Source organism: Diabrotica virgifera, chromosome 5, assembly GCF_917563875.1.
Source record: "Diabrotica virgifera virgifera chromosome 5, PGI_DIABVI_V3a".
Classification (NCBI taxonomy): domain Eukaryota; kingdom Metazoa; phylum Arthropoda; class Insecta; order Coleoptera; family Chrysomelidae; genus Diabrotica; species Diabrotica virgifera.
The window spans coordinates 232,794,387-232,818,669 of record NC_065447.1 but is presented as its reverse complement, the minus strand read 5'-3'; the positions used below and the strand labels follow the sequence as shown (position 1 = coordinate 232,818,669).

Below are 24,283 nucleotides of genomic sequence, written 5' to 3'. Positions count from 1 at the left end.
TTTCTGTTATTGTTCTACTTTGGTATTATTATATTGGAGAGTTCTTGATAATGTATTAAGAAATGAAAAATACGCTCGAAGATGTTTTATTTTTTCGCATAAAAACGGTGCACCATAGGAAAAAAAATACAAGAAAGGTTCTTTTTCATAAATAAAACGTGGAATGCAAAAATAATTTTTAATTTGAAATATCTCAGTAGCGTAGCATTTTTTTTCTTTAAAAAATTCAGATAATTACCCGTAGGCGCGCCAATGATGAATATTAAATTGGTTTTTGTTTGCCAAAAAATGCGCAATAACTACCTCTTGAAACCCACTAAATGTAATTTTCATATCTCAACCGGTCTTAGAGCAATAAAAAAATTGACAGTTTGAAATAAAAATTTCAACACCCTGTATATCGGAAACAAAGCATTTGCGGACATACGTTTATAGAGCAAACTGCCATTATTTTTTCATGTAGAATTATCCCTTAAAGCTTTTCATACTTATTTACTAACACCCTGTATATTCTCTCTTTTTTTTTTCCTATTTTGGCACGCTTTGCTTTTTAATGACTACAGACATAGTTCCTGTTCGTAAATCGAAATAAATTCTTCGAGACATTCTCACGAATGGTCAAAACACAACTTTGTCAAACTTGTAGAAGTCTTTCACACACACGCTCAATTTACATTTGCGCAAGTCTGACATACACAAGTAAAAATTACAAAAATGTCCACAAGTCTCATTTCGCTTGTACAGTTAGGTAACGTACTTGTGCAAGTATTACCCAACACACCTTCCAGTATTATGTACTCCTGCAATAAACTTACGCATGTATCCTGTTCAAGTATACATGTACGTCTATGAGGCCCTTTACAATAAAAATGGGATCCGGCAGAAATAGTATACACAGCAACAACATATTCATTATAGAAAAGGTTATTTTTTTGGAAACGGTTTATTCCATATACTTTAGGTACACATATTATTTGAAGTAACTATTCGCGATTACCCTTCTTTTTTCCATTAAAATACGACTTCAAGGTAGCGATTTCATCATTTGTATACTGCAAAAACGAAAAATTTGTTCAGGATTACCTCTCTAAAGACCATGATATTACAAAATTTTTATTTAGTGTGATCAAAGGAAATTAAAGTCAGTGTTAACAAACTAAAGATTAATGTCCATTCTTATGATATTCGGGGTGTGCAAGTACTTGGAGGGGATACGAGAAACGATCGTGCGCGAATAGCGGAAGAATGTTAAATAATTCATATTGTCAATTGAAATTGTCAAATTTACGTATATTTCATACCTACTGTCATTGAAGAAGAAAAATTATATGTTAAGACTGTTTTAGACTATACTTTTTTTTGTTATAAGAAAATGATATAACAAAAATTTACATGAAATTATTGTGTACAATATTAAGACAAGAGGTTTTGTGTATTACATTGTCACTTCCTATTAGAATATGTTATGTGATTCTGCGCATTACATGCTAAAAAAGTACTTTTTTATATTTTTGTGATGGTGCATGTACTGTTAACCTCAATTTTCTTCTTCTTATTTTCTTTTAAGAATATTTTAACCTCATTTCCTCAACATTTAACCTAGTTAGTTTTATCTTTGATATTTTATATTACAAAGATATGTTATATGATGGATAAGAAAACTCTATTATTATCAGCTGCTTCCATTGCAACATTTCTTAAAAGAAAAGTTAACCTTAAAAGAACCAATGTGACAGTATAACTAAAATAACCTAACTGCACATATGTGTACTAAAAATTGTTATCAAATAGGACATGTTCTAATTTGTATAACATTTTCTGTTAACAGATTTTGTTTCCTGTTTTACATTGTGACAGTATACCAGTGAAACTTAGTATACCATTTTCTTATATCATTTTATGTTATAGTCTAAAACAGACTTTACTCCACAATATTGATATGATATGCAATTATTATATAAAAGTAAATTTATTAATTGTATTTTGCTTGCAGTACTGCATTTTGATAATTAATTTTATTTGCTACATACAATTGTTTACCTTTTAATAACATAACCTCAGTCTTACTTTTTTTCTTATAATTTTTTTTGGGCTACGGCCTTGACAATTATCCAGCAACCAGGACCAATATGATTGGCCAATAGAATTAAAAGTGCGAAAAAATTTGCCAAGCTATGAAACCAGGTCTCGCTTTTCCGAACTTGCACGGTCCCAATATGTTCTTTTGGTAAGTTGCTGTTGCCATGCTTTTCAGCTGCCAGCTAGTAAAATTTTTCTTTCTAACTTTTCTTCCAACCAAATGGTAAAAAGGGCTTCTTCGTGTGCCGTGTTTGTTTTTAAGCGTTGGATATCGTCGCATTAACAAGCTGATGAAATTTTTCTCGGTCGGCAGCTACATGAAACAATTCCTCGACCGTTCGACCTGTCCATTGTCTAATGTTACGCAGCCAGGACAATTTTTTTCTTCCAACTTGTTTTCCTTCGATTTTACCCCGAATTATCAACCGGAGTGAGCGATATTTAGGTCCTCTCATTATATGACCGACGTATAGGGTTTTTCATTCAGTCATTTGTTTCGAGCTTCTGTCATGTGTCACTAAATATTAATATATCTACGTCATACGTTATTGGTATATCCAATGATACAAACCAAAGACGTATGACGTAGATATATTAATATTATGTGACACATGACAGAAGCTCGAAACAAATGACAATCGATGAAAAGCCCTATTGAACCTTTCTCATTTTAATGATTTTGATCAATTCTCGCTCTTTGTGCATGGTCTCCTGCACATGTTCGTTGTTTATGTGTGCTGTCCACGGGATTCTGAGCATGGGACGGTAACACCACAACTCGAACGCTTCTGATTTGTTAAGATACTCCATTTTTGTTGTCCAAGTTTCACATCCATAGAACAAAACGGACCAGACGTAGCACTTCAATACTCTTAAGACATGTGATCAATGACAGACTTCTACTGCACAATACAGAACGCCAGCTAATAAAGCTTTTTCGTGCAAGTTCTATTCTGGGCCCTGATTCTAATTCAAATTTCGACTCAAAACAAGTCGCAATCAATATGGCGACGTTGAAATGCGACTGTGCGAGCCTTGTGGATTTTAGTTGAACTAACGAAATGATGTAATAAAATAGTGACTTATAGAAATTAATATCGACTCCAAAAAAGTGGTTGATATTATAATTTCGAGTCGAAATTATTGTGACACAGACATGAATGAATATGAATGGCCGAAAGCGAGGTTAGGTTTAGTTTAGGGGATGTGTTTTGTTTGTTTCTTGCAAGGAAAACTAAATCAAAGGGTATTAATATGGCTGGGTTTTATGGAAATTTGCTGGTTTTGGAGGAATTAGATAGAATAGTATTAAATTAGAAATATATTAATTGATTATTTCATTCATAGGAGATTCTGACCAATAGAAAGCTACAGAAATAAAAATTAAACTGATAATTTTTGATAATATCCCGTCGTCAAGTATATTACGTCAGATGCCCTTCGTTGCTACGAAAAAATACATAAAGGGCCGGTTGTTCGAACGCTAATCAACAATGATCATTATCAAATATTTAATTACTGTCACCAACTGTCATAGTCAACTTTGATTGGGTTGCTGAAATCATAATTATTGATTACAATTGTGAAATTACTTAATCAATTATGTTAATAATTGTTATGTTAATTGATTAAATAATCTCATAATTATAATCAATTATGTTTTCAGCCACCCAATAAAAGTGGACATTGACAGTTGGTGACAGTAATTCAATATTTGATAGTGATTATTGTTGATTACCGTTCGAACAACCGGCCCTCAGTGACATTAATGACAATTAATGTTTTAAAATTATAAAACTGATGACTTTCAACCGTCAAATATTTATAACAACTGTGTGTTTAATTGTACTAATTTGTACTTACATAAATAAATTATAATAAAATTTTGGTTTTGAACAGTTTTATTCATGAAATAATCGCAACAAATTGCACTCGATCTCTAAAATTATTATCGAATTTTTGTCCTCGTTACACTTTTGACATAATTTCACTCCCCTTCGGGTCGTGAAATTAAAACTGTCAAAGTGTCACTCGGGAAAAATTCGATAATTTTAGAGCTCTTGTGCAATTACTACTGAGAATTTCCACAACGTGAATTATCAACACAATGAAAGATGAAAGGTAATAATTTGGGAAAATTAGTATAAAACAAGGAAAACTATGTACCAGCTATTTTATTGCTGGACATGCTGGAATCAAATCTTAAGATTTCATATATTAGTAATATAGCTACGCAAAGTCCTCAGAAAGTGTGCTATTTGGTTTATAAACAAATTAGCGCTCCGAATCTTTTTCAATTATTGCTCTGTAACTCAGAAGATTTTAACGTTAAACCAAAAACACTCACATAAAAATTCACTGTAATTTAATTTTGCACATATAGATATTTTTTTCCGATTTCCTTCGGCAGAAATTTTCCTCGAAAAATTCGGGTTTTCCAAACAAAATCTTTAATTTTCAACTCAAATTTTAGGGAAGTAATTATTTATCAATAATTAAATAACTTGGTGACATAAATCTTTTTTGTTATGAGTGTCTTGAAGATATGAAAATTTGTATGTACAAAGAGGACAGGAATAAAAAGATAATGGTCCAAAGATTGAAATTCTGTCGCAAATGCCGGTCAAATTTGACCGGTTATACCTGGAACCACTCTTCGCAATTCAATTTTTTTTCTTCGAAAAGGGCACAGTAGCCGTGCCCTTTCCAACAGCGTTAACTTAATTTAATTTAATCTAATATTTTCTGGGGGGTTCTATTTGTTTATAAGCCAAAAAATAGTTTCTTTGTAACATTCCTGAGACCGGTCAAATAGTCCAATTTCAATTCTGTAAAGTACGTTGAATAGGTATATAGTGATTTTTTATACGAAAATCATAGTTATTCTGGTGTATCATAATCTTTCTGGTTATTATTTCGACCGAAATTTTTTAATTAACATTTTAATTATTGCTAAACTATTGGTTAGATTGTCGCCGGCCTCCTGATATATAATCTACTATAAAAAATCTTTCATTACATCAATTTATTTAATTATTGATAAATAATTACTTCCCTAAAATTTTAATTGAGAATTGCAGATTTTTTTAGGAAAACTCGATTTTCCGAGTAAAATTTTTGTTGAAGGAAATCGGGAAAAAAAATAACTTTGCGCAGAACTAAATTACGCTGAATTTTTATTTGAGTGTTTTTGGTTTAAAGGAAAAATCTTAGGAGTTACAGAGCACTAATTAAAAAAAAAAGAAGATTTAGGAGTGCTAATTTGTTTATAAATAAAATAACACACCTTATGCGGACTTGTCATACCCCATATTACTAATATATGCAATCTTGAGATTCGATTTTAGCAATACAATAGCTGGTAAATAACTTTTCGAAAAAATGGCATTTTTTCGATAATATTCCCAGACTATCAACAAATGTTGTGGTGGTTGAGTAGCCAATAAATCCAATAAACCGGAGCGCCAACCCAAATTTTGAGCACTGTCAAAATGATAACGTTAATATCCCCAGTTGTAACTAATATCGAAATGAATAAGAATCGCTATAAATTGCAACCATCATGGCGGCGTCGAAATTAAATAACGACATCGAAATGAATTAGAATCAGGGTCATGGTCTAAATTTCCTCATCACTTTCAACCCGGAAGTCAATTCAGCTATCCAGATATCTAAAGTGTTCCACCCTTTCCAGGATATTGTTATCTAATTTCAGTACCAGGTCTTCGATATTAATTTTTCCGACCACCATCCATTTTGTTTTCTTTGCGTTGATTGTTAAACACTTTGCAGTACATTCGTCGTTTACAGCGTTTAACAGGGTTTGAAGGTCTCATAGACTCTCTGCCATTACGGCGGTGTCATCTGCGTATCGGATGTTATTAAACTATTTATAATTAACATATTTATTAACTATCAAAATGGATAGAGTGAATCCTGAACAATTTTTCTTTCCGTAAATAACTTATCACATGCCTATTCTTAGATACTGTTTAACGAGCCATATTTTTACAAATAAGTGTTTTTTATATAGTTTTTTAACGTATATCAGATACTTTGGATAATCAGCCTTGTATTTTTGTGCAAAACTAAGGAAAATAATTTGACGAGATTCTGTAATCTATCCTATCTTGTTAAGGTTGCTAATGGCTATGGTCTTTTGTGGATTTTGGAAGGATTATAAAGCGACAATTATTTTTATCTGATTGTCTTTTAACAATTATTCAAACAAAAATAAGCTATCATTAAGTCCAAGGGACGATTTTATTATAGTGCGTTAATTTTTCAATGACTTTATTTAGTGATTTACTTTATTATTAATGCTGATTGTTATATTAATGTAGTTTCAATTGGCAGTAGCGACGGGCGGTGTGTACAAAGGTGATCGTAAATTGGGTCCCGGCAGGTACCAGATTAAATTAAAAACTTTCTACCCTTTTGTCAATGAGTAAATTCGGTCCCAACCTTGGAGTATGGAAAATTTTTTACCCTCTAAGAGAGAGGGTAAAAAATTTTCCATACTCTAACAGCTTGTTTACATGGGCGGTTTGCCAACGTTTGACGCCGCGGTTTACCTGAAAAACCCAACCGCCGCGGTTCGTACACATGAGAGCGATTGACTGGCGGTCTCATTCCTCCCCTAGTAAACTTACAACCGCCGCGATTTGACGACGGAAAGGTTGCATGTGTACGATATTGAGCGGTTGCATTTGTTTCTATGTTAAACTTGAACCGCGGCGGTTGGGTTTTTCAGGTAAACCGCGGCGTCAAACGTTGGCAAACCGCCCATGTAAACAAAGGGTAAGGTCCCAACCATCTTAATTGCTAAGGGTTTTACAATACTTGGCTGCATTGTTGTCTACTTTTAGTTTGTTTGTTTGGCCTTTAGCTCAAGTAATAGGCTGCCGATTTCATCTTTTGCAAGCATGGTATAGAAAATGTTATAGTCTGTTTAGCATGTAGGAATTAAATAATGTAATAATTTTAATGTACAGATACACTAATTTTAACTTTATGTAGAAATTATTCAATACCTAACAAGATGTTATTATTTACTGAACCCTTCATAAAATAATTTACTGGGGACCGAATTTACATATGCAGTGTCAGGTAGAAACAAAGCTTGGGACCCAATTTACTCGTTATTTTGGGCGTAATCTTTCTTGGGACCGAATTTACGTATTCCCGTGTACAGAGGGCAAGGACATAATCAACGCAAGCCTATGACTCGCGCTTGCTGGAAATTCCTCGTTTATGGGGAACAATTACTAGCTCCAATCGTTGAAAGGAGGTTCACGGTTCACAAAGGACGCCACGATGATTATTTTGATGTAGTGTGCGTGAGGCCCAGAACATCTAAAGGCATCAAAGCATATTATAAGAAAAATGACGAACATTTTTTAAATATCTTCTTTTTCCTCTTTATAAGCAATTCCACTTGTCTCCGTAGCTTGACAATGTAATTCCAAGCATTCCAATGTATTTTATTTCCATTACTTGTTCAATACTGATACCATCAATTTCTATTTGAAAGTGAATTAGTTTGTTGAGATGAAATTGTCATATTGAATTATTTTGCTCTTATGTTATATATGACTAATCTTTGCAGCGTCATCATCTTGGGCTATCAATATTGCGTCATTTGTGTAACAGAGTATTTTTACCTCTTCCTTTCCCATTCTGTATCCTCTTCCTTTGATGATTTCATCCATGATTAAATTGAAGAGCATATGACTCAATGAGCCTTATTCCACTACGTATGTCTATAGGTACTGTAAGTTGTCCATTTATTCTGACTTCCCTTTTGTTGTTTTGGTAGATATATTACATAAATTTGGTTTTTTAAATATACATATATCAAATAATTTTATTCAACTCCACCTCTGTTAGTTGCTGGGTGAGGAGCTCAGTAACTATCAGTGCCTGTCCCAAGCCCGGATAAAGGAAGAGGGTTTGAGTCAGAAAGGGCATGTTTTTTTTTCAAAATCTTTGCTATAATCATGGGAGTAAGACATATGGAGAACAGTTTTAGGACTAGAGCTTTCCCCGTAAGCAACGCGCCTTCTTCTTGTGCCACTCTTACGCGTTCATTAGTGGTGCAGCCAAACCACTCTCCCAAATTCCGCAACCATGACATTCTTCTACGGCCCGACCCCTGCGAAAAGTGAGCTAGGGCTACTCCTTAGAGAACGGAAGCGGTTAAAGAAGCTAGTCCTGAGAATTGAAACACTTAACGTCGAAAGTACGACAGGTAAAGGAAGAGATCTAGTCGATTTCATATGGAAGAGAAGGATTGGTCTACTTTGTGTGCAAGAAACTCGTTGGAAAGATAAGTCGAGATATATTGGAGATGGATTCAGGTTAATATATTCTAACTTAATTAATAGTTCGAACAGTCACGACAGAAATGGACTAGGTATTATTTGAACGAGTAGAAGGAACGAAATAATAGGATAGGATAAAACGAAGTGATAGAATGATGATTATCCAACCGAATGCTGGAAGAGCTTGAAGAAAAAGATAGGTACAGTCAATGAGTGGTGGGAAGCAGATAGCAAAGTTGTGAAATGAGTGGGAGAGGAAGTACTAGGAAAAACATCAGGTAAAGGGACAAAGAGACGTAATGGTGTAATGATGGAGTGCAACAAAAGGTTAAAGAGAAGAAAGAGGCTACAAAACATGTTTTTAGGAAAAATCTCACCCAAGTTCTCATCCAAGGCAATCCGCCACTGTGCCATTAATAGCAAAGATATATAAATTTGTTAGAAGGATTTATATCGAGTATCATTCTCTTAACCAGAATTATACATTGGGTACGTTTTTTCAACAAACACTTACGCAAATTTGTAAAAATTGTACTATTCAATAGAGAACACAATAAAAACATTTTACAATCTATTCGACAACCGAACCACGAGTGCTGGATAGGACATCACATCTCGCCACAACAATCAGTCAAAATTTTTCTTAACCTAACCTAACTTGGAGAAACATTAACGATGGTCGGCAGGAGGAGGAGGCTGATTAATTCTACCAGGAGTGTCTTGGTTCAATTGTGACGCTGTTACGCTACGAGTCTGTAGCGTTGAGGTAGGACCAGGTTCGTCGAGGAGCTGACGGAGACGTTGTAGTTGTGCTTCAAGTTGCCTGTTGTGGTCTTCGAGGATCTGCATGCGGGCTTCTAGTCTACCTTTGTGTTGCCTGAAAAAAGAAAAAAAAATTGAAACTGTTATTATATTTATTTGTGTAAGCAAAGGACTACTTTGCTTTTAAAAATTTGTCGTTAGATTTCTTAATATTTAACACGTTAACGTATATCCTACAGTGGCGACGCGTGACTTTTTCCAAAGTGTTACCAAAACCAGATGCAAAAAATCTTATTTAAAAAAATGAAGATATGGCTAAATAAATATATAGCTTCAATAATATAATTTTGTATATCACTTGAAAATCTCTAAAAAACAGTTGATGTTTCTAGATGTTGGCAAAATTTTTGATCTTTTTTGGCAATTAATGTTAACAGTTCCCTGTAATTGCCTCGATTGTCAGAGTCGTCGCCCTCAAAATGACCACGAAACGCTAATTCTTGTTTGGTAAAAAAACATACGGTATGTTTATGTTAATCATAATCTAATTAATTTACCAGATCACATATCAATATGTTTTCAATCTCAGGGCGAATTATAAAATTAATTACTTACTCTCGTGGCTTCTAAGTATTTCTTAATGGTTCCTAATCGGGATAGGAAAGAAAAAAGTAAAATAATAACACATATGGGTTACAATTGTAATCAAAATATTGTTTATTTTATTTAACTGGCAATCACTGCTTAATATTTGCTATATCTTATTATTCTTAAACATAACATTTACACATGGGAATCTTATTTCCTTTTGGTTTCCAATTGAAAGTTTTTATTAACATTTAACTATTATGATTTATTAGCAACAATTCTATTTAAGTTTGATGAAGCTTTTCTGATATTATTGATTATGTTTCTTCAATTTTAAATGTGGTATTTAATACGAAAAACCCATACATTCATGTCCAAACAAATGAGACTGACCTTTTTCTGGTGAACTGAGAATGTCTTCACACAAGACCCGTTTCCTGCTATCCTTGGCTGCAATCAAAACCTCGTCCTGGCTTCCAGTAATGTTCTCCTCTGAAACTAGCTCGTATAGCTCTCGTTTCCTGCTTCTGTCGTGATGCTGTGTTCTACCTTTTTCGAAACTGCAATCAGCTACCGGGAACTCTTGGCTCAAAAAGGTTCTTTTACTCTCAACCTGGCCTACCTCTCGTTCCACGATAGATACTCCACACTCACGGAACTACACCGGCTTTCTCACTCTCCGTACACTACCGTCTACTACTGGACTTCACTTCTCGACAGCTCAAAACATTCTGATCTCTATTTGTCATTCATTCCCCTACTTTCTAAATATCCCTTCCAGATTCACAAATCAAACTTCCACCAACCAACTCTCATTCGCAGTATTCCTCAAAACCAATTTTTAATCTTTCTAAATATGCTTAATGGATTTCAAAAGAAAAATAGTTAATTCCCATTCTAAAATTACTTTCTACTAATTACAAAATTTAATGATCTATTATCTACTTCCACTAAGTCTTATTTAGCATCGGCTAATGATCGAACCTTCCGCGAACAACGATAATGACCTATTATCGATTTCACTTGAGTTTTATTTTAAGCGCATTGTCCCGAGTTTCGTTTAATCACTTCTTAAAATTAAATATAACAATTTGTTGTATACAGGTTGTTCTAAATTTATATGCCCGTGGTTGAGAAAATTGAAAATATTTTATATTAAATTGAATTTTATCTATAATTATCAAAATTTAATTTTCATATCAAATAGAAATATAACAATATATATATATACATTATGTTTAGCTATATTTGCTTTAAAAGCTTGGTTAAGAGAACTTTCGATTCCTGTTTTGCCAAACTGAATCCAGTTAGGTATACATCTTACATGTAAGTAACGGAGAAATTTCATGTCTCCTTTTTAAAACTCTAAAACTATTTAAATCGTGAACCTGGTCCACCCATTTTTTCTGTAGAAACCAGAAGACATGGTCAACAATACAGTCTATTTTTCTTGCAACCACATAACCAAGGATTTTCACTGTACCAACTAAATTTAAAATATCGAACAACTTTTTGTTGATTCCTTTTTTAAATTGTTTAAAATAGGTCTTCCATTTTCTATAATCTCATTTTTTTCTTCAAAATTATACAAGGAGAATTACTTTTCAAGTAGTTGATCGATTACGCAGCGACACTCATCCATGGTTAACTGCACGCACACTTTTTATAGGTACTGTAACCAAATTAAAATCTGGAAACAGGGATACCGATATACACATAGCGCTCACGCCGTTGCTCTTTCAAAATTTTCAGACACTAGCCGGTCCCGAGCGACAGCGAGGATATAACCATTGTAACCACAAATGAGACTGGTAACAGAGTATAATAAAGTGCAATTGAGTCACACAAACTCGCCAATATTTTCGTGTGTCTACGAGTGGTTGGCTATTTACTGAATTAGGTACTATTAACACATTGTATAATAATGTATTTCTATTGGTAAAAATATAGATAAATGGAATTATTTCACATTAGTCATAAAATATTTATTTACAAGATTTTTAACTGTTACCAATGGTAACAGTGGTTACATGGACGCTTCGCCAGTGATATCCTAATATAAAAATTATGATAAAATCTCATAATTTTTAAAGAAATTGTGGAAGTTTTGTTTCCGTAATATGATTTTGGAAAATTAGGAGTAAAGTAAGACGATTCTCAATTACAATTGGCCAAAGAAAAATGGAAAGAGGATAAATTAATCGAAATGGAAGAGTTACAAGCCAAACATGATAAATGTTCAATAGGTTAAAAAAAGCAATCAAAATCGTCGACCTGTATCATCTGTAGACAACACGTTATAGACTCATTGACTCAACAGGAAAAATAATAATGAATGAAGAAGAAATTTGGACAACTTGGTACCATAGTATCATGGTACAAAATTGACGTAAATTTATAAAACCTGTATATAAGTTACCTTAACAGCCTAGCTTCAGCTAATACGTCATGTTGCGGCTGAGGTTGCGGAATAGGATTACTGCCCCGCTGAAGCTGATCGTACTCCTGTAGTAAGGCTTGATTTTCAACTTCTAATTCTCTAATCATCTCTTGGAGCTCGGCTCTCTGCTCTTCGTCGATGACCAGCATCAACTGACCAGGGCTGGCGGGAGCTCCCTCCAAGGAATGGCAGTAGTCGGCTATGAGGCGATGCTCATCTTCTGGAGAAGCTGCCCGAAGTTCTACTTCGGCTAAACGACTAGCGTAGATTTCTAATCTGAAAAGAAACAAGTAATTTTCATCATTTTATTTCATTGTAAAAAAGCACTCTACAAGAATAACACAGTAGCTTGTAACGCGGTCGTTGCGTTGTTACTCCAAGTAACTAAATCAGTCTAAGAAAAGAGTTCGCTTTTTACTTGGAATCAAAACATACAAAAGATAAGATAATTAGCCTTAATTACTCGTTAATTTCGTTAATAAAATAATTTATAATCTACGCATCGAGCTTTCTGTTCGGGCCGATGTGACGATATTTTGTACATGAATGAATGATTTTGACGATCGCGTGAAATAGAAATTGCTTTTATTAATACTACATGAATGTATAAGGAAAGGGAAGAAACGGAATCTCGCTCAGCTCGCCAGATGAAAAGACATATTAGGGATATACGATCAGCGCTCGTATAAGGATAGGTAAGAGGAAAACTGTCGGATTCGCTCAGCTCGCCAAAACGACAGCGGAAAATAGGGCTTTTCATTCACAGTCATTTGTTTCGAGCTTCTGTCATGTGTCACATAATATTAATATATCTACGTCATACGTTATTGGTATCTACAATAATACAAACCAAAGACGTATGACGTAGATATATTAATATTATGTGACACATGACAGAAGCTCGAAACAATTGACAGTCGATGAAAAGCCCTATGGTCGGGAACTACTACCTACATAAACTCACCTCTTGTACCTCGCTGTTGTTTATTATGTGACACATGACAGAAGCTCGAAACAATTGACAGTCGATGAAAAGCCCTATGGTCGGGAACTACTACCTACATAAACTCACCTCTTGTACCTCGCTGTTGTTTATTATTCTTCGATCAACGCTCCAAGAATAATAATCAACTAGTCTTTTCGTTCCGACTTTTATATCGTCCAAGACGGTGCAAAAACACGTTTTACTTAATTCATTGGCGTACTCTAGACGATAAAATTATATTATCGTCACAAGCTATCAAAACGGACAATAAAATATGCAATCCATTTAAGACAACAAAGAGACTACTACAAGGCTGCTCCACATTACTGCCCTGTTCAAAGTATTCCTGGAAAAAACCCTCAAACCATGGAAAAGTGCGACGGAATGGCCATATCAGTAAGGAACGAATACCTATTTGCTCTAAGTTGTGCTGACGACCAAATTAATAGTAATCGCACGAGACGAAAATGACCTCAGCTTTATGATGAGAAAACTGGGGAACAGGAATATACAGAGAATGAAATGGAAATAAACCTAAAACTGAATACCTAACAACGGAGAATACAAAAATAAGACAGCTGGAAGTACATGAAGGTTAACAAATCAAAGGAACAAACAAGTACAAGTATTTAGAAGAATGTGCCGTAAAACGAAGTCAAGACACGTATTAAATTTCAGTTCGTTCAAAGCGCTATAAACATTCTTACTACTTTCACTCCCATTAGCGATCATCAGAGAGTGTATGTATGGCTATCTCTGAACGAACTGAAACAAACCAAGCCTCCTAGTAGGGGAGTGCATATAGATTTTCACTTCGGAAAAAATCAAACAAGATAGAACTTTTTGTAATTTCACTAAGAAATGTTTAATAAACAACATATCAAATGAACTGCGAAATTAGATGTTTTTTTAAATAATTCCGAAAATATAAATTTTAGAAAAAACTGACTTTTCCATTGAAAAATTCAGAAAATTTTACAAAAAAAACCTTGAATAAAGAATTTTCTAAAATTAAATCTGTATATTCTATAATTTTTTATTTATAACGTCACCCTAAAGTCACCCTTCTCACAAACATTGGCGCACTGTAAACTAACGTACGACGAAGTGCACGGTTGAGTTATTTTAATGTAATTCTTTAGCTAATAGATCAAATGAAATTTTACAAATTGAACATGAAAGAAGAATAATTAAGCTATCTTATGGTTATAATAGAAAGAACTAAAATGTATGGACATAAGTACGGTGTGGGCGGAAAGTGAGCCTTACATGAATTTTGTTTAAAAATGATTTAAAAATGTGTAACTAATACAATTTTTCCTATAAAACTCTCAATTTTGCACAACTTACCTTTCAAGCATCTTACTAAATGATGTTTCATTAAAAAAAATCTCAAAAATTTAATTCAAATGATATGACGTCTCAAAAAATGTAATTTTTGAAATCTTCGTAGTTTTATAGAATTACCACCACTTTAAGACGGTATTACTCAAGTTTGAACAGATCTATTACAGTTTTATAAGTGCTTTTTTTAAAGCTTAGAATGTAATCTTTAAAATGCACTAAATTATTTTACTTTAGAAATGAAATAAACTTTTTCTTTTTAAGAAAATTAAGAAAGATAACAAAAATGTAATACAAAAACCGAAAATTACCAGCTAAAAAAATGTTTATATTCTTTTTCTCATGATCATCTTTCAGTGCGTCACAGTTTTTCGATTTCTCTCTAACGCATTAAATTGTATGTGACAGAAAAAAAGGCACGTCTGTGAACACTTTGGTAATTATTCTAGTTCGGTGATTATTCTAGTTGTCGATAGATGGCGCCATAATCAAAAAAGAATTATTTATTAAATAAAATAATAATATTATCAATATAATCTGTACAATTTATAAGACTATACAAATGAAAGAAAATACCATTTTATAAATGCAATAGACACAATTGATTTGGTTTTATTCCAAATTGAAAATAAAATTTGACAACTGTCAGATTTAACTAAAATGTCACGTTAGAATAAATGTCATAAATGTGTATTATCACGGACTTACCTTTTTTTCTATAATTTGTGACGCACTGAAAAATGTTCATGAAAAGGAGAATACAAAGTGATCAAAATTTTTTTTTGTAAAACTTACCTAAAATACATTTAATAATAAGTTTCAACAATAATAAATGTTCAGCAAAAAAATTTTTTTTAGCTCTTATACAGTATGTCTGCGTAACTTGGAACCTATGGATAACTTCTTTATTATCAGTTTTACGAAAAACAGTTATTCTTTATAAAATACTCTGCATCGTATATAATTTAAGATGCGATCATCAAATATCAAATTTAATTAATGTTATACGAGGTATGTCAAAAAATATGAATTTCATTCAAGAGTAAAGTACCTTTACATTTCACAATATCGAAAATTGTTATTAAGAAAAGTTGTTTGAAATTAAAAAATTTGTTTTAGTGTTCAATTACATCCTTCTAATTAAAATATTGTGAATAATAAAAGCACTTAACTCTTAAGAAAAATTCATATTTTTTTACATACCTCGTATAAAATTAAAAAAGTTTGATATCTGATGGTTGTATCTTAGATTTTAGACGAGTGAGAGCATTTTATGAAGAATAACTTTTTTCATAAAAGTGATAATAAAATAGTTATCATAATTGTAATAAAATGATGATAAGTACCCGTAATTTGAGAAAAAATTGAAATTGATTGATTGATTTTTTTTTTCGATTAGAATGATGTAATTGTATATTTAGACATAGTTTCTAATTTCAAACAACTTTTCATAATAGCATTTTTTGATATTCTGGAATATAAAGGTACTTTACTCTTTAACGAAATGTATATTTTTGACATAACTCGTATAAAATTAATAAAATTTGATATCTGATGGTTGAGCTTTAGATTTTTGACTATCCAGAGCATTTTATTTAGAATAACTTTTTTTTCGTAAAATTAATAATAAACAGGTTTTCCATGTGATTCCTAGCTACGCAGACACACTGTATAAGAGCTTCTGTATAAGAATTTTCAAATTGCAATGCCATATTCGGATTCATCATAATCAAAAACAAAATAAAAATATATTTGATCAAAGTAAAATGATGAATTTACCGATATTTTTAAAATTATTTATACAAAACAATTGTTAAACAATTAACGGCCAAATCTGCGAGTAGAACTTTTTACTTTAACATGTATATAAACTAACAAAAAAACTTTTAGAAAAATATAAGCTTGTTTAAATTTTTCCGAAACAATGCATGTTTTCGTTCTAATTGCACTCCCCTATAGTACCACCGAATCACGATAAAATAACTCGATATGGATGCCGTAGCGACATCTGACTAAAACAAATCGAAATTTTATTTCCTGAGAAATGTAACCTCTAACGAGACAAAGTTTCTGGTTACGACTCCGTGGTTTCTATGACTTGCAAACCAAACAAATGCTAAATTAAAGAAGACCAGGGGAGGTCTATAATTTGCACCTCATTTCCTGCCTATTCAGCGTGGCAAAATTCCAACGAAAACTTGGTCTCGATATTCAGTTAGGAGTAAAACTAATACAGAAGAATTCGCCGTTAAACGAAATCAAGAGACGTATATTTCAGTTCGTTCAGAAAGCGCCATAAACAACCTTACCAGTTTCACCCTTATTACAAGTACAAATTTAGGTTTAATAATATCAAACAAAGGAACAACTTAAGAAGATATAAAATTAACGGTAGCCCATAGTTGTACCTTCTTCTTTATATTTTTCTCAGACCGGATTACAGTTTTCATTTCAAAGATTACTATTTTTAATATAGAACATTGATTGAACAACAATTGTGTAAAATTTAGTTCTTACCTGGAATGCATATCGTTATGCTGTGGCGATGCTACAGGACTCTCCAATTCATCTCCTTCTAGAACAGACCTCACTGGTAAGTACCCCATCCTCGGATGTTTCGTGAAATACCTCTTACTCTTAAATTTATTTTTCAGAGCTTTCGTGAAGTCTCTGACGTCTTCGACAGAAGTAGTCGCAGCACAGTACTCGTGCATCGGATGGTTCAATTTGTGTCCTTTCGTCAAGCGGCCGGAGAAGAAACAGGATTGACACATGTCGAAGTTGAAGCACTTTAAACAGCGATATCTGAGGCCGACAATTGGATACTGCTTGCAAGAGTTACATTTTGCTTGGTGCTTGGCATTTTCCGCCGCTGCGAGACGATGAAGAACAGGTAACCAAACTAAGGACTAACATAAATTGTCAGTTGTCTTGTACATAAAAAATTAAGGTATCAACTTGTTATATACTACCCAAAAACTTACAACTAAAATTTTACAAGAACTAGTGAATCAGAGGATAAGTTTAGCAGATGAACAGAATGTTTCTAGTACTGGAAGATCGTGTACAGATGCAATATTCGTCATAAAGTAAATTACTGAGAAATCACTGGAGTATAATAGACCAGCGTTTTTAAGTCTGATTGACTTGAAGAAAGCATTCGACAGAGTAAGACTCAAATATGTAATCTATCTTCTATACAGGGTGTCCAGAAACTCTACCGACAAACGAAGACAAGAGATTCCTCAGATAATTTTAAGACAATTTAATCAAATTCATCTAGTCCGAAAATGTTTCCTAAGGGAGCTAGAGCTTTTTGAAGATGGCGTCTTGTAATTAGTTTTTCTTAAATACCTCCAGAACGCTTCTAGTTAGAAAAACGAAAATTGGTACACATATTTATCTTCTAGGGATAAATCGATTTCATCCATTGTGAATTTCTGGTACCAGTCATAGGCGTCCTTTTTGGGTAAGGCAACGGTTATTTTATCGCATAACTTTTTTGTCTTTAAGTTTTAAGCATTTTTGATACTGAATTATTAAATTGTGAGGTATTCTAGTACTAAAAGGTACTCTTGTATTAAGTCGGTAGGATACACATCTAGAAAAATCGATTTGAAAATTTTTCGTTTCCTGAATTTGAAAAAAAAATTGAAAAAAATTTTCAAAAAAAAACGGTGTATTTTACCAACTTAAAGCTTTTTTTTTTGGACTGAGGGGAACGCTCATAGCAGACTAGGGAAGGTGTCCCTAGTACTGTTGGACTCGGACAGGAGAGGAGAACACGTTAGGATGCTTCAACCACACGTAGTCAATGCATCCCGCGTGCCCCCCATAACCAGCCGCCTACCAACTAAAACCACCCCTTCTTCCGACCCGGAATGTCCCTGGACGTGTTCTATAGAGAACGATACATGGGGACATTCCGCGCTGTCTAAAGTAAAGTGTTCTTGAACATGGCCTATATCCTCCCCCCTACCTAGAAGCGGTAGGGGGAGAGTTGGAGTGTCTGTCCCTACAAGGAGGGGGTTTCCTAGGCTCCTATCGGAAACGATAGGGCCGTAATTGAGGTACTTGATCCCTATGTGGGATCAAAAACACGATTGGGACAATTCATGGGACTGGGGGGCGGCCCTCAACGGGAGGGTCGTTCTACCTTTGTCTTTACTTACCTGTCTACGTATATACCTACATACCTAAATTCAATAGAGTAATATAATGTACCTCCAAGAACGTAGAGTTTTTTTTATTTATTTATTTTTTTTTCCTACATTTGTCCTTGCTTACCTGCATACCTAATTATACCAAAATTCAAAGAGTTGATGCAATTTTCTACCTTTGTCTACCTACCTACGCATATACCTACATACCTAAATTCAGTAGAGTAAGTATAATGTACCACCAAAAAACGTAGAATTTTTTATTTATTATTTTTTTTTATTTATTTATTTTTTTTTGTTTTTTAACCGGCCTGCTCTGCCCTTTCTCGCGCTGCTCTCTCTTTTATTATACCTGTGATTACATCGATGATGAATTCGAAATCGTCCCTTCTACCCAATGCTAGATTGATTATATTCTCGGGGCCGACGTCTCCGAAACGATTCCTGAGCCTGGTCTGCCCGCAAGCGAACACGCCACAGCGGAACACGCAGTGTTCCGCGTCCTCCCTCACGTGGCAGGCCAGGCACAGGTCATCGTTTCTTACCGATGCCGTGCGTGAACGCCCGGAAAGAGCCGTGTCCCGTCAGGAACTGCGTGAAAAAGTAATTTGTTCTCCGGAACTTACAAGCGTACCACGCCCCTATGTTCGGGACCAGTCTCTTGGTCCACTGTGCCTTGGTTGTCTCTGCCTCCCATTCCGCTTGCCAGTCAGCCAGAAGCCGTTCTCTAGCGGCCGCTCTAACCGCAGGTAGGTGACCGTTTTCTGACTCGTATAGTGTTGTGCGCTCTCTGGCAAGCAGGTGTATAGGAGGGGCACCCGCGATGACCTGTAGGGCCGTGGTTGATGCAGTACGATATGCACTGCATACGTTCAACAGAGGCTTCCTCTGCGCTTTAATCAAGACTTCCTTATACTTCTTGTGCCTTAGAACCTCGATCCAGACCGGGGCCCCGTAGAGAAGGGTAGACTGTACGGTATGTAGGTACAGTCTCCGTTTGGCGCTACCAGGCCCTCCGATGTTTGGTGTTAGTCTTCGGAGGGCTGCGGTTTGCGCCTCGGCCTTCTCTACCACCCTTGCGAGGTGCTAACCAACTTAAAGCTAGAGTACCTTTTAGTACTAGAATACCTCATAATTTAATAATCTAGTATCAAAAATACTTAAAAATTAAAGACAAAAAAGTTATGCAATAAAATAACCGTTGACCTACTCAAAACGGACCCATATGACAGGTATTAGAAATTCGCCATTAATGAAATCGATTCATCTCTGGAATATAAATAAACGTACCAGTTTTCATTTTTATAAATAGTTTTTTTTAAATTCTTTTTTTGATATTCAAAAAACGAAAAATTTTCAAATCAATTTTTCTAGAAAACGATGTATCTTATCGACTTAATGTAAGAGTACCTTTTGGTACTATAATACCTTACATTTTAATAATCCAGACTCAAGAATGCTTAGAAATTAAAAACAAAAAAGTTATGCGATAATATAACTGTAGCCCGACCCAAAACGGACGCCTATGACCGGTACTAGAAATTTGAAATGGATGGAATCGATTTAACGCTGAAAGATAATTATGTGCACCAAGTTTCGTTTTTCTAAATAGAAACGTTCTGGAGATATTTAAGAAAAACTAATTAACAGACGCCATCTTCAAATAGTTCTAGCTCCTTTAGGAAGCATTTTCGGACTAGATGAATTGGGTTATCAATCAGATGTAAAATAGAAATTGTCATCAGTATTGAACAATTAATGGAAATAAAATACTTTGAAGTTATACTGTCCAGCTATGGAGACTGGATAAAGAACTGAGAAATCAAGCACAAAAAGCAAATAGACTGACAGGATGCCTTAATAACACTATATGGCGAAGCCGACATATTAACACTGAGATGAAGTCCAGAATCTTTAAAGCCAGTAAAAGACCAATAATCACATATGCATCAGAAACAAGACCCGACACAGCCACACCACAAAGACTACTGGAAACGGCAGAGATGAGAGTACTGAGAAGATTTTCAGGAAATACAATGAGAGATCGAAAGAGAAGTGAAGGCATTAGAAGAAAATGTAACGCACTGTGTATAAACGAATGGACACTAAATAGAAAAGAAGAAAGGACCAACCACATAAGCAGAATGCAGGAGACCCGTGTGATCAAAATAGCAAGAGATAAATCACCAATCGATAGAAGAAGTATCTGCCGACCGCACAAAAAATGGAGTGACAACCTTTCGTAGAGGTATCAATCCGCCAGCGAACAAGCAGAATTGCTTATAAAGAAGAAAAAGAAGACGATGAAAAATTAGTATAATTATCTTACCTGTGGTTCCTGTTTTAGCCACGTTAAAAAGTGTGTGGCCTCCAAATCTTCTCGTTCTCCCAAGCAACTGCGGACACTCGGTTCTATATTAGAACCTCCAAAAGCTGCTACTTCTCCTAGTTGTCTGGGTACTTGTAAGATATCATGTAATAACAGTCCAAGTTTTCGTTGGTCGGCTTTTTGCTGTGGATCAGCTATCAATCGGAACAAATACCGATATTTATCTTCTAAATGTCCTTTAGATAAAAGTGTTAATCCAACCTAAAAACAGTACCTACCATGTTATTTTAACTTTCTACGTTAAATTTGATAAAATATATGATAACCAGCTCCCTTACGAACGATAAATAGGATTATGACTCGCGACTCGGAATAGGATGGATTTAACGATGATAAACAATGCGTTTATTATCGTTATGCGTCATTGTTGCCTTTTTTGTAGATAGACGATATGTATGCCACTAATGACACTTTCCATTGGTTAGGAACTTCCTAAACATTCCGACGTCTATTAAGGGGATGGGTACGAACTTTCGGCTTCAATGCTATTTAAATGGGATTCATTTTTTCGAATCCTGAGAAAACTAATAAGTATTTTTAAACAATTTAAACGCAGAATGAAAGATTACGTTATTACCGAGGGCCGAAAGTCCCTGAAAACTTCTATAATGTTTATTTTAATAAGTTACAGGGGTGAAAAACTAAGAGAAAATTTAGTGTGATTTTTAATTTCAAATATCTCATTAAAAAAAAAACTTTTTATTCATTCTAAGGGACTTTCGGCCCTCGGTAATAAAGTAATCTTTCATTCTGCGTTTAAATTTTTCAAAAATACTTATTAGTTTTTTCAGGATTCGAAAAAAATGATTAAATGTTCCTTTCCTCTTAAAGATTTGTGTTAAAGATCTCATCAGTTTCTTCGTGCCGTATTTTAATAATTGTGCATACTCTGTCTGGTCTACATTATTTTCCATTTTTTAGTTTGCTAATGGCTGTTTTTACCATTTCTACGTCTATTGTTTATAGATAAAATGCGTTGATTGGTTTGTTGGTATATGGGTATTGATGAGCAAAGAGCAATATGTCTTTATCACCTCACTCTAAAATTTGCGCTCCCCTTTTTTGATATTTCTATTAAATTATTAGATTGAATAAAACTAATACATGTAAGAAAAATTACTTTACCTTAAAACTAAGTACTCTAATTTGTCCTGTGCGTTGACTATCATACACATTCAACAACCAATTTAACGCTAAATCCACACAAAGGGGAACATCAATCTGAACAGTTTCATTAGCGATAATATTCCCGAATATCGCTCGCAACACCAACACCATATCAGCGACGTCCAGAATTTTGTCATTTTGTGCCCTTAAACCATGCAAGTCGAAGGCTTCCGAAGCACCACTTATACTAACGAGATCAAGACATAGCTTCTTCTGGATGGCGCGCAGTTTCAAAGCTGTGCGGTAAGCGGAAAAACGAACTTCGTTGAGTTGAAGAAGACAAGCGGCTAAGTCCAACATCTGAGGGTGGTCCCAATGGGTGGTTTCCGTGCTATGATTTATATAGTACGGTACTTTGTTGGGCGTGATGGCCCGCTCCCATGGTGGTTGGACGCTAGAAGGACCGGGAGATATTTCACCTGAAAAGAAAAGTACATAGATTAAAAAAAGGAACTACTTGAACGGTTTTATTAAAATTATATCACTAACAATTAAATGGGCGTTCGCGTAGGAGATTATTGAAGAGTTTGGGACAGATTTTAACGGTTTTGTCTAGCTATCAGTGCATGTAAATTCGATAAAAGATAACCCCATGATCTACTCTTCTGGTACATTCTGGTTGATATAAAAACTTTTGGTACAAGAAATCAAATCAATAAATAAAACAAATTTTCAGTCATATATTTAAAAATTGCAAAATAACATCTAAGTTTGGGCCGCTCCCTAAATACAACAACGCTAAAAATTGTAACGACTTTCGACCGAAAAGTCTCATCTCATGTCCCATATGTTAAAGTTATTTCTGAAAATAATTCATAACGGAATTCACAAAAATGTGAAGAGGATATGGGTCGAAAACCATTTTGTTTCAGGAACAGTATGGAAACCCGAGAGGTCTTGTTTAGTTTCATTGTGCTCATGCAAAAATGTCACCATTAACAAAAATCTGAATATGTTTTTGTGTTTCATAGATTATGAAAAGTCCTTTGATAATGTCAAGCACGACCCCAATTATATAATAATACCTGAACTATATTGGAACCAAAATGCATTTATTATAAAGGAGATTGGCGACATTGAGTCCATAAAAATCCAAGCCGAGTTCAACCTGTACTTAGAGGAGTGCACGAGCTCTGGATGAGGCACAAGAAGGATTTAAAGTCAATGGAATAATGTCGATGATATTGAAATACAAAATCTGCTGAACAAGGTAGTGAGCGAGAGTGAAAAATATGGTCTTAAAATTAATTTAAATAAAACAAAAACGATCGTAATGACGAAAAAGAATAAGCCAAACATAAACACATTATATGAAATAAAAGACAAATATCTTCTTACGTACGTTCCAGTCTCCCCAGACCTCATCAGAGGGGCTACATGGAGACGAAACCAAACTGTCTATTTAACCCTGCAGTCGTGATGCACAGTCTTTCGAACCGTGCCTTCAAATAAATTAAATTAATTCGTTTACGGACAGAATGTGTGAGCTGCCCTGTAAACAACTGTAAAGATGAAAATACCTCAATAGAGATTTTTTATTTTACCTCATGACCACGTTTTCATCATTTGGAACCACTGTGCGACGCCTGGAAAACTTTGAGAGGTGCATATTTCGCCGCATTCTAAAAATTCCAAGGACTGGCCATGTTATAAATGAAGAAGTTTTAAGACTCAGATGGCTTAGAATAGAGATGACTTAGATAATAGAGATGGTGAACTTGTAGAAATTATTAAAAAACGGAAAACAGCTTATCTTGGACATACATATATTTTTTATACAGAGTTGGGATAAAGTATGGAACCAAGCAAATATCTTTGAAACGAAAAGAACAATATTTATGAAACTTTGCTTGCAAGTACAGTGACGCAAAAGGCATCTGATGCCATATTTTTTGTTACTACTCCACTTCCGGTTTCAGCGGAAATAGCCTTAACTTATTTACTTTAAATGGGACACCCTGTATATTTTTGCAGATTTTAAAAGAACTTGTTATTTTTAATTCATACATACCAAGTTTGGAAGAAAAAACTATTAAAACAAGAAAT

At 34.3% G+C, this 24,283-nt stretch overlaps 1 protein-coding gene across 2 annotated transcripts in view; it reads right to left on the bottom strand.

The window, feature by feature from the left end:
* Positions 1–8,917: 8,917 nt before the first annotated feature.
* Positions 8,918–24,283, bottom strand: part of LOC126884726 (dystrophin) — a 95,400-nt gene continuing 80,034 nt past the window's right edge. For both annotated transcript variants that reach the window (XM_050650855.1, XM_050650856.1), the window contains exons 7-11: positions 22,196–22,656; positions 21,011–21,271; positions 17,039–17,430; positions 12,172–12,468; positions 8,918–9,279 (exon numbers count right to left, since the gene is read on the bottom strand). In XM_050650855.1, coding sequence (XP_050506812.1) covers positions 9,072–9,279; positions 12,172–12,468; positions 17,039–17,430; positions 21,011–21,271; positions 22,196–22,656 — 1,619 coding nt within the window. In that variant the 3' untranslated portion in view covers positions 8,918–9,071. The remainder of the gene's footprint in view (positions 9,280–12,171; positions 12,469–17,038; positions 17,431–21,010; positions 21,272–22,195; positions 22,657–24,283) is intronic.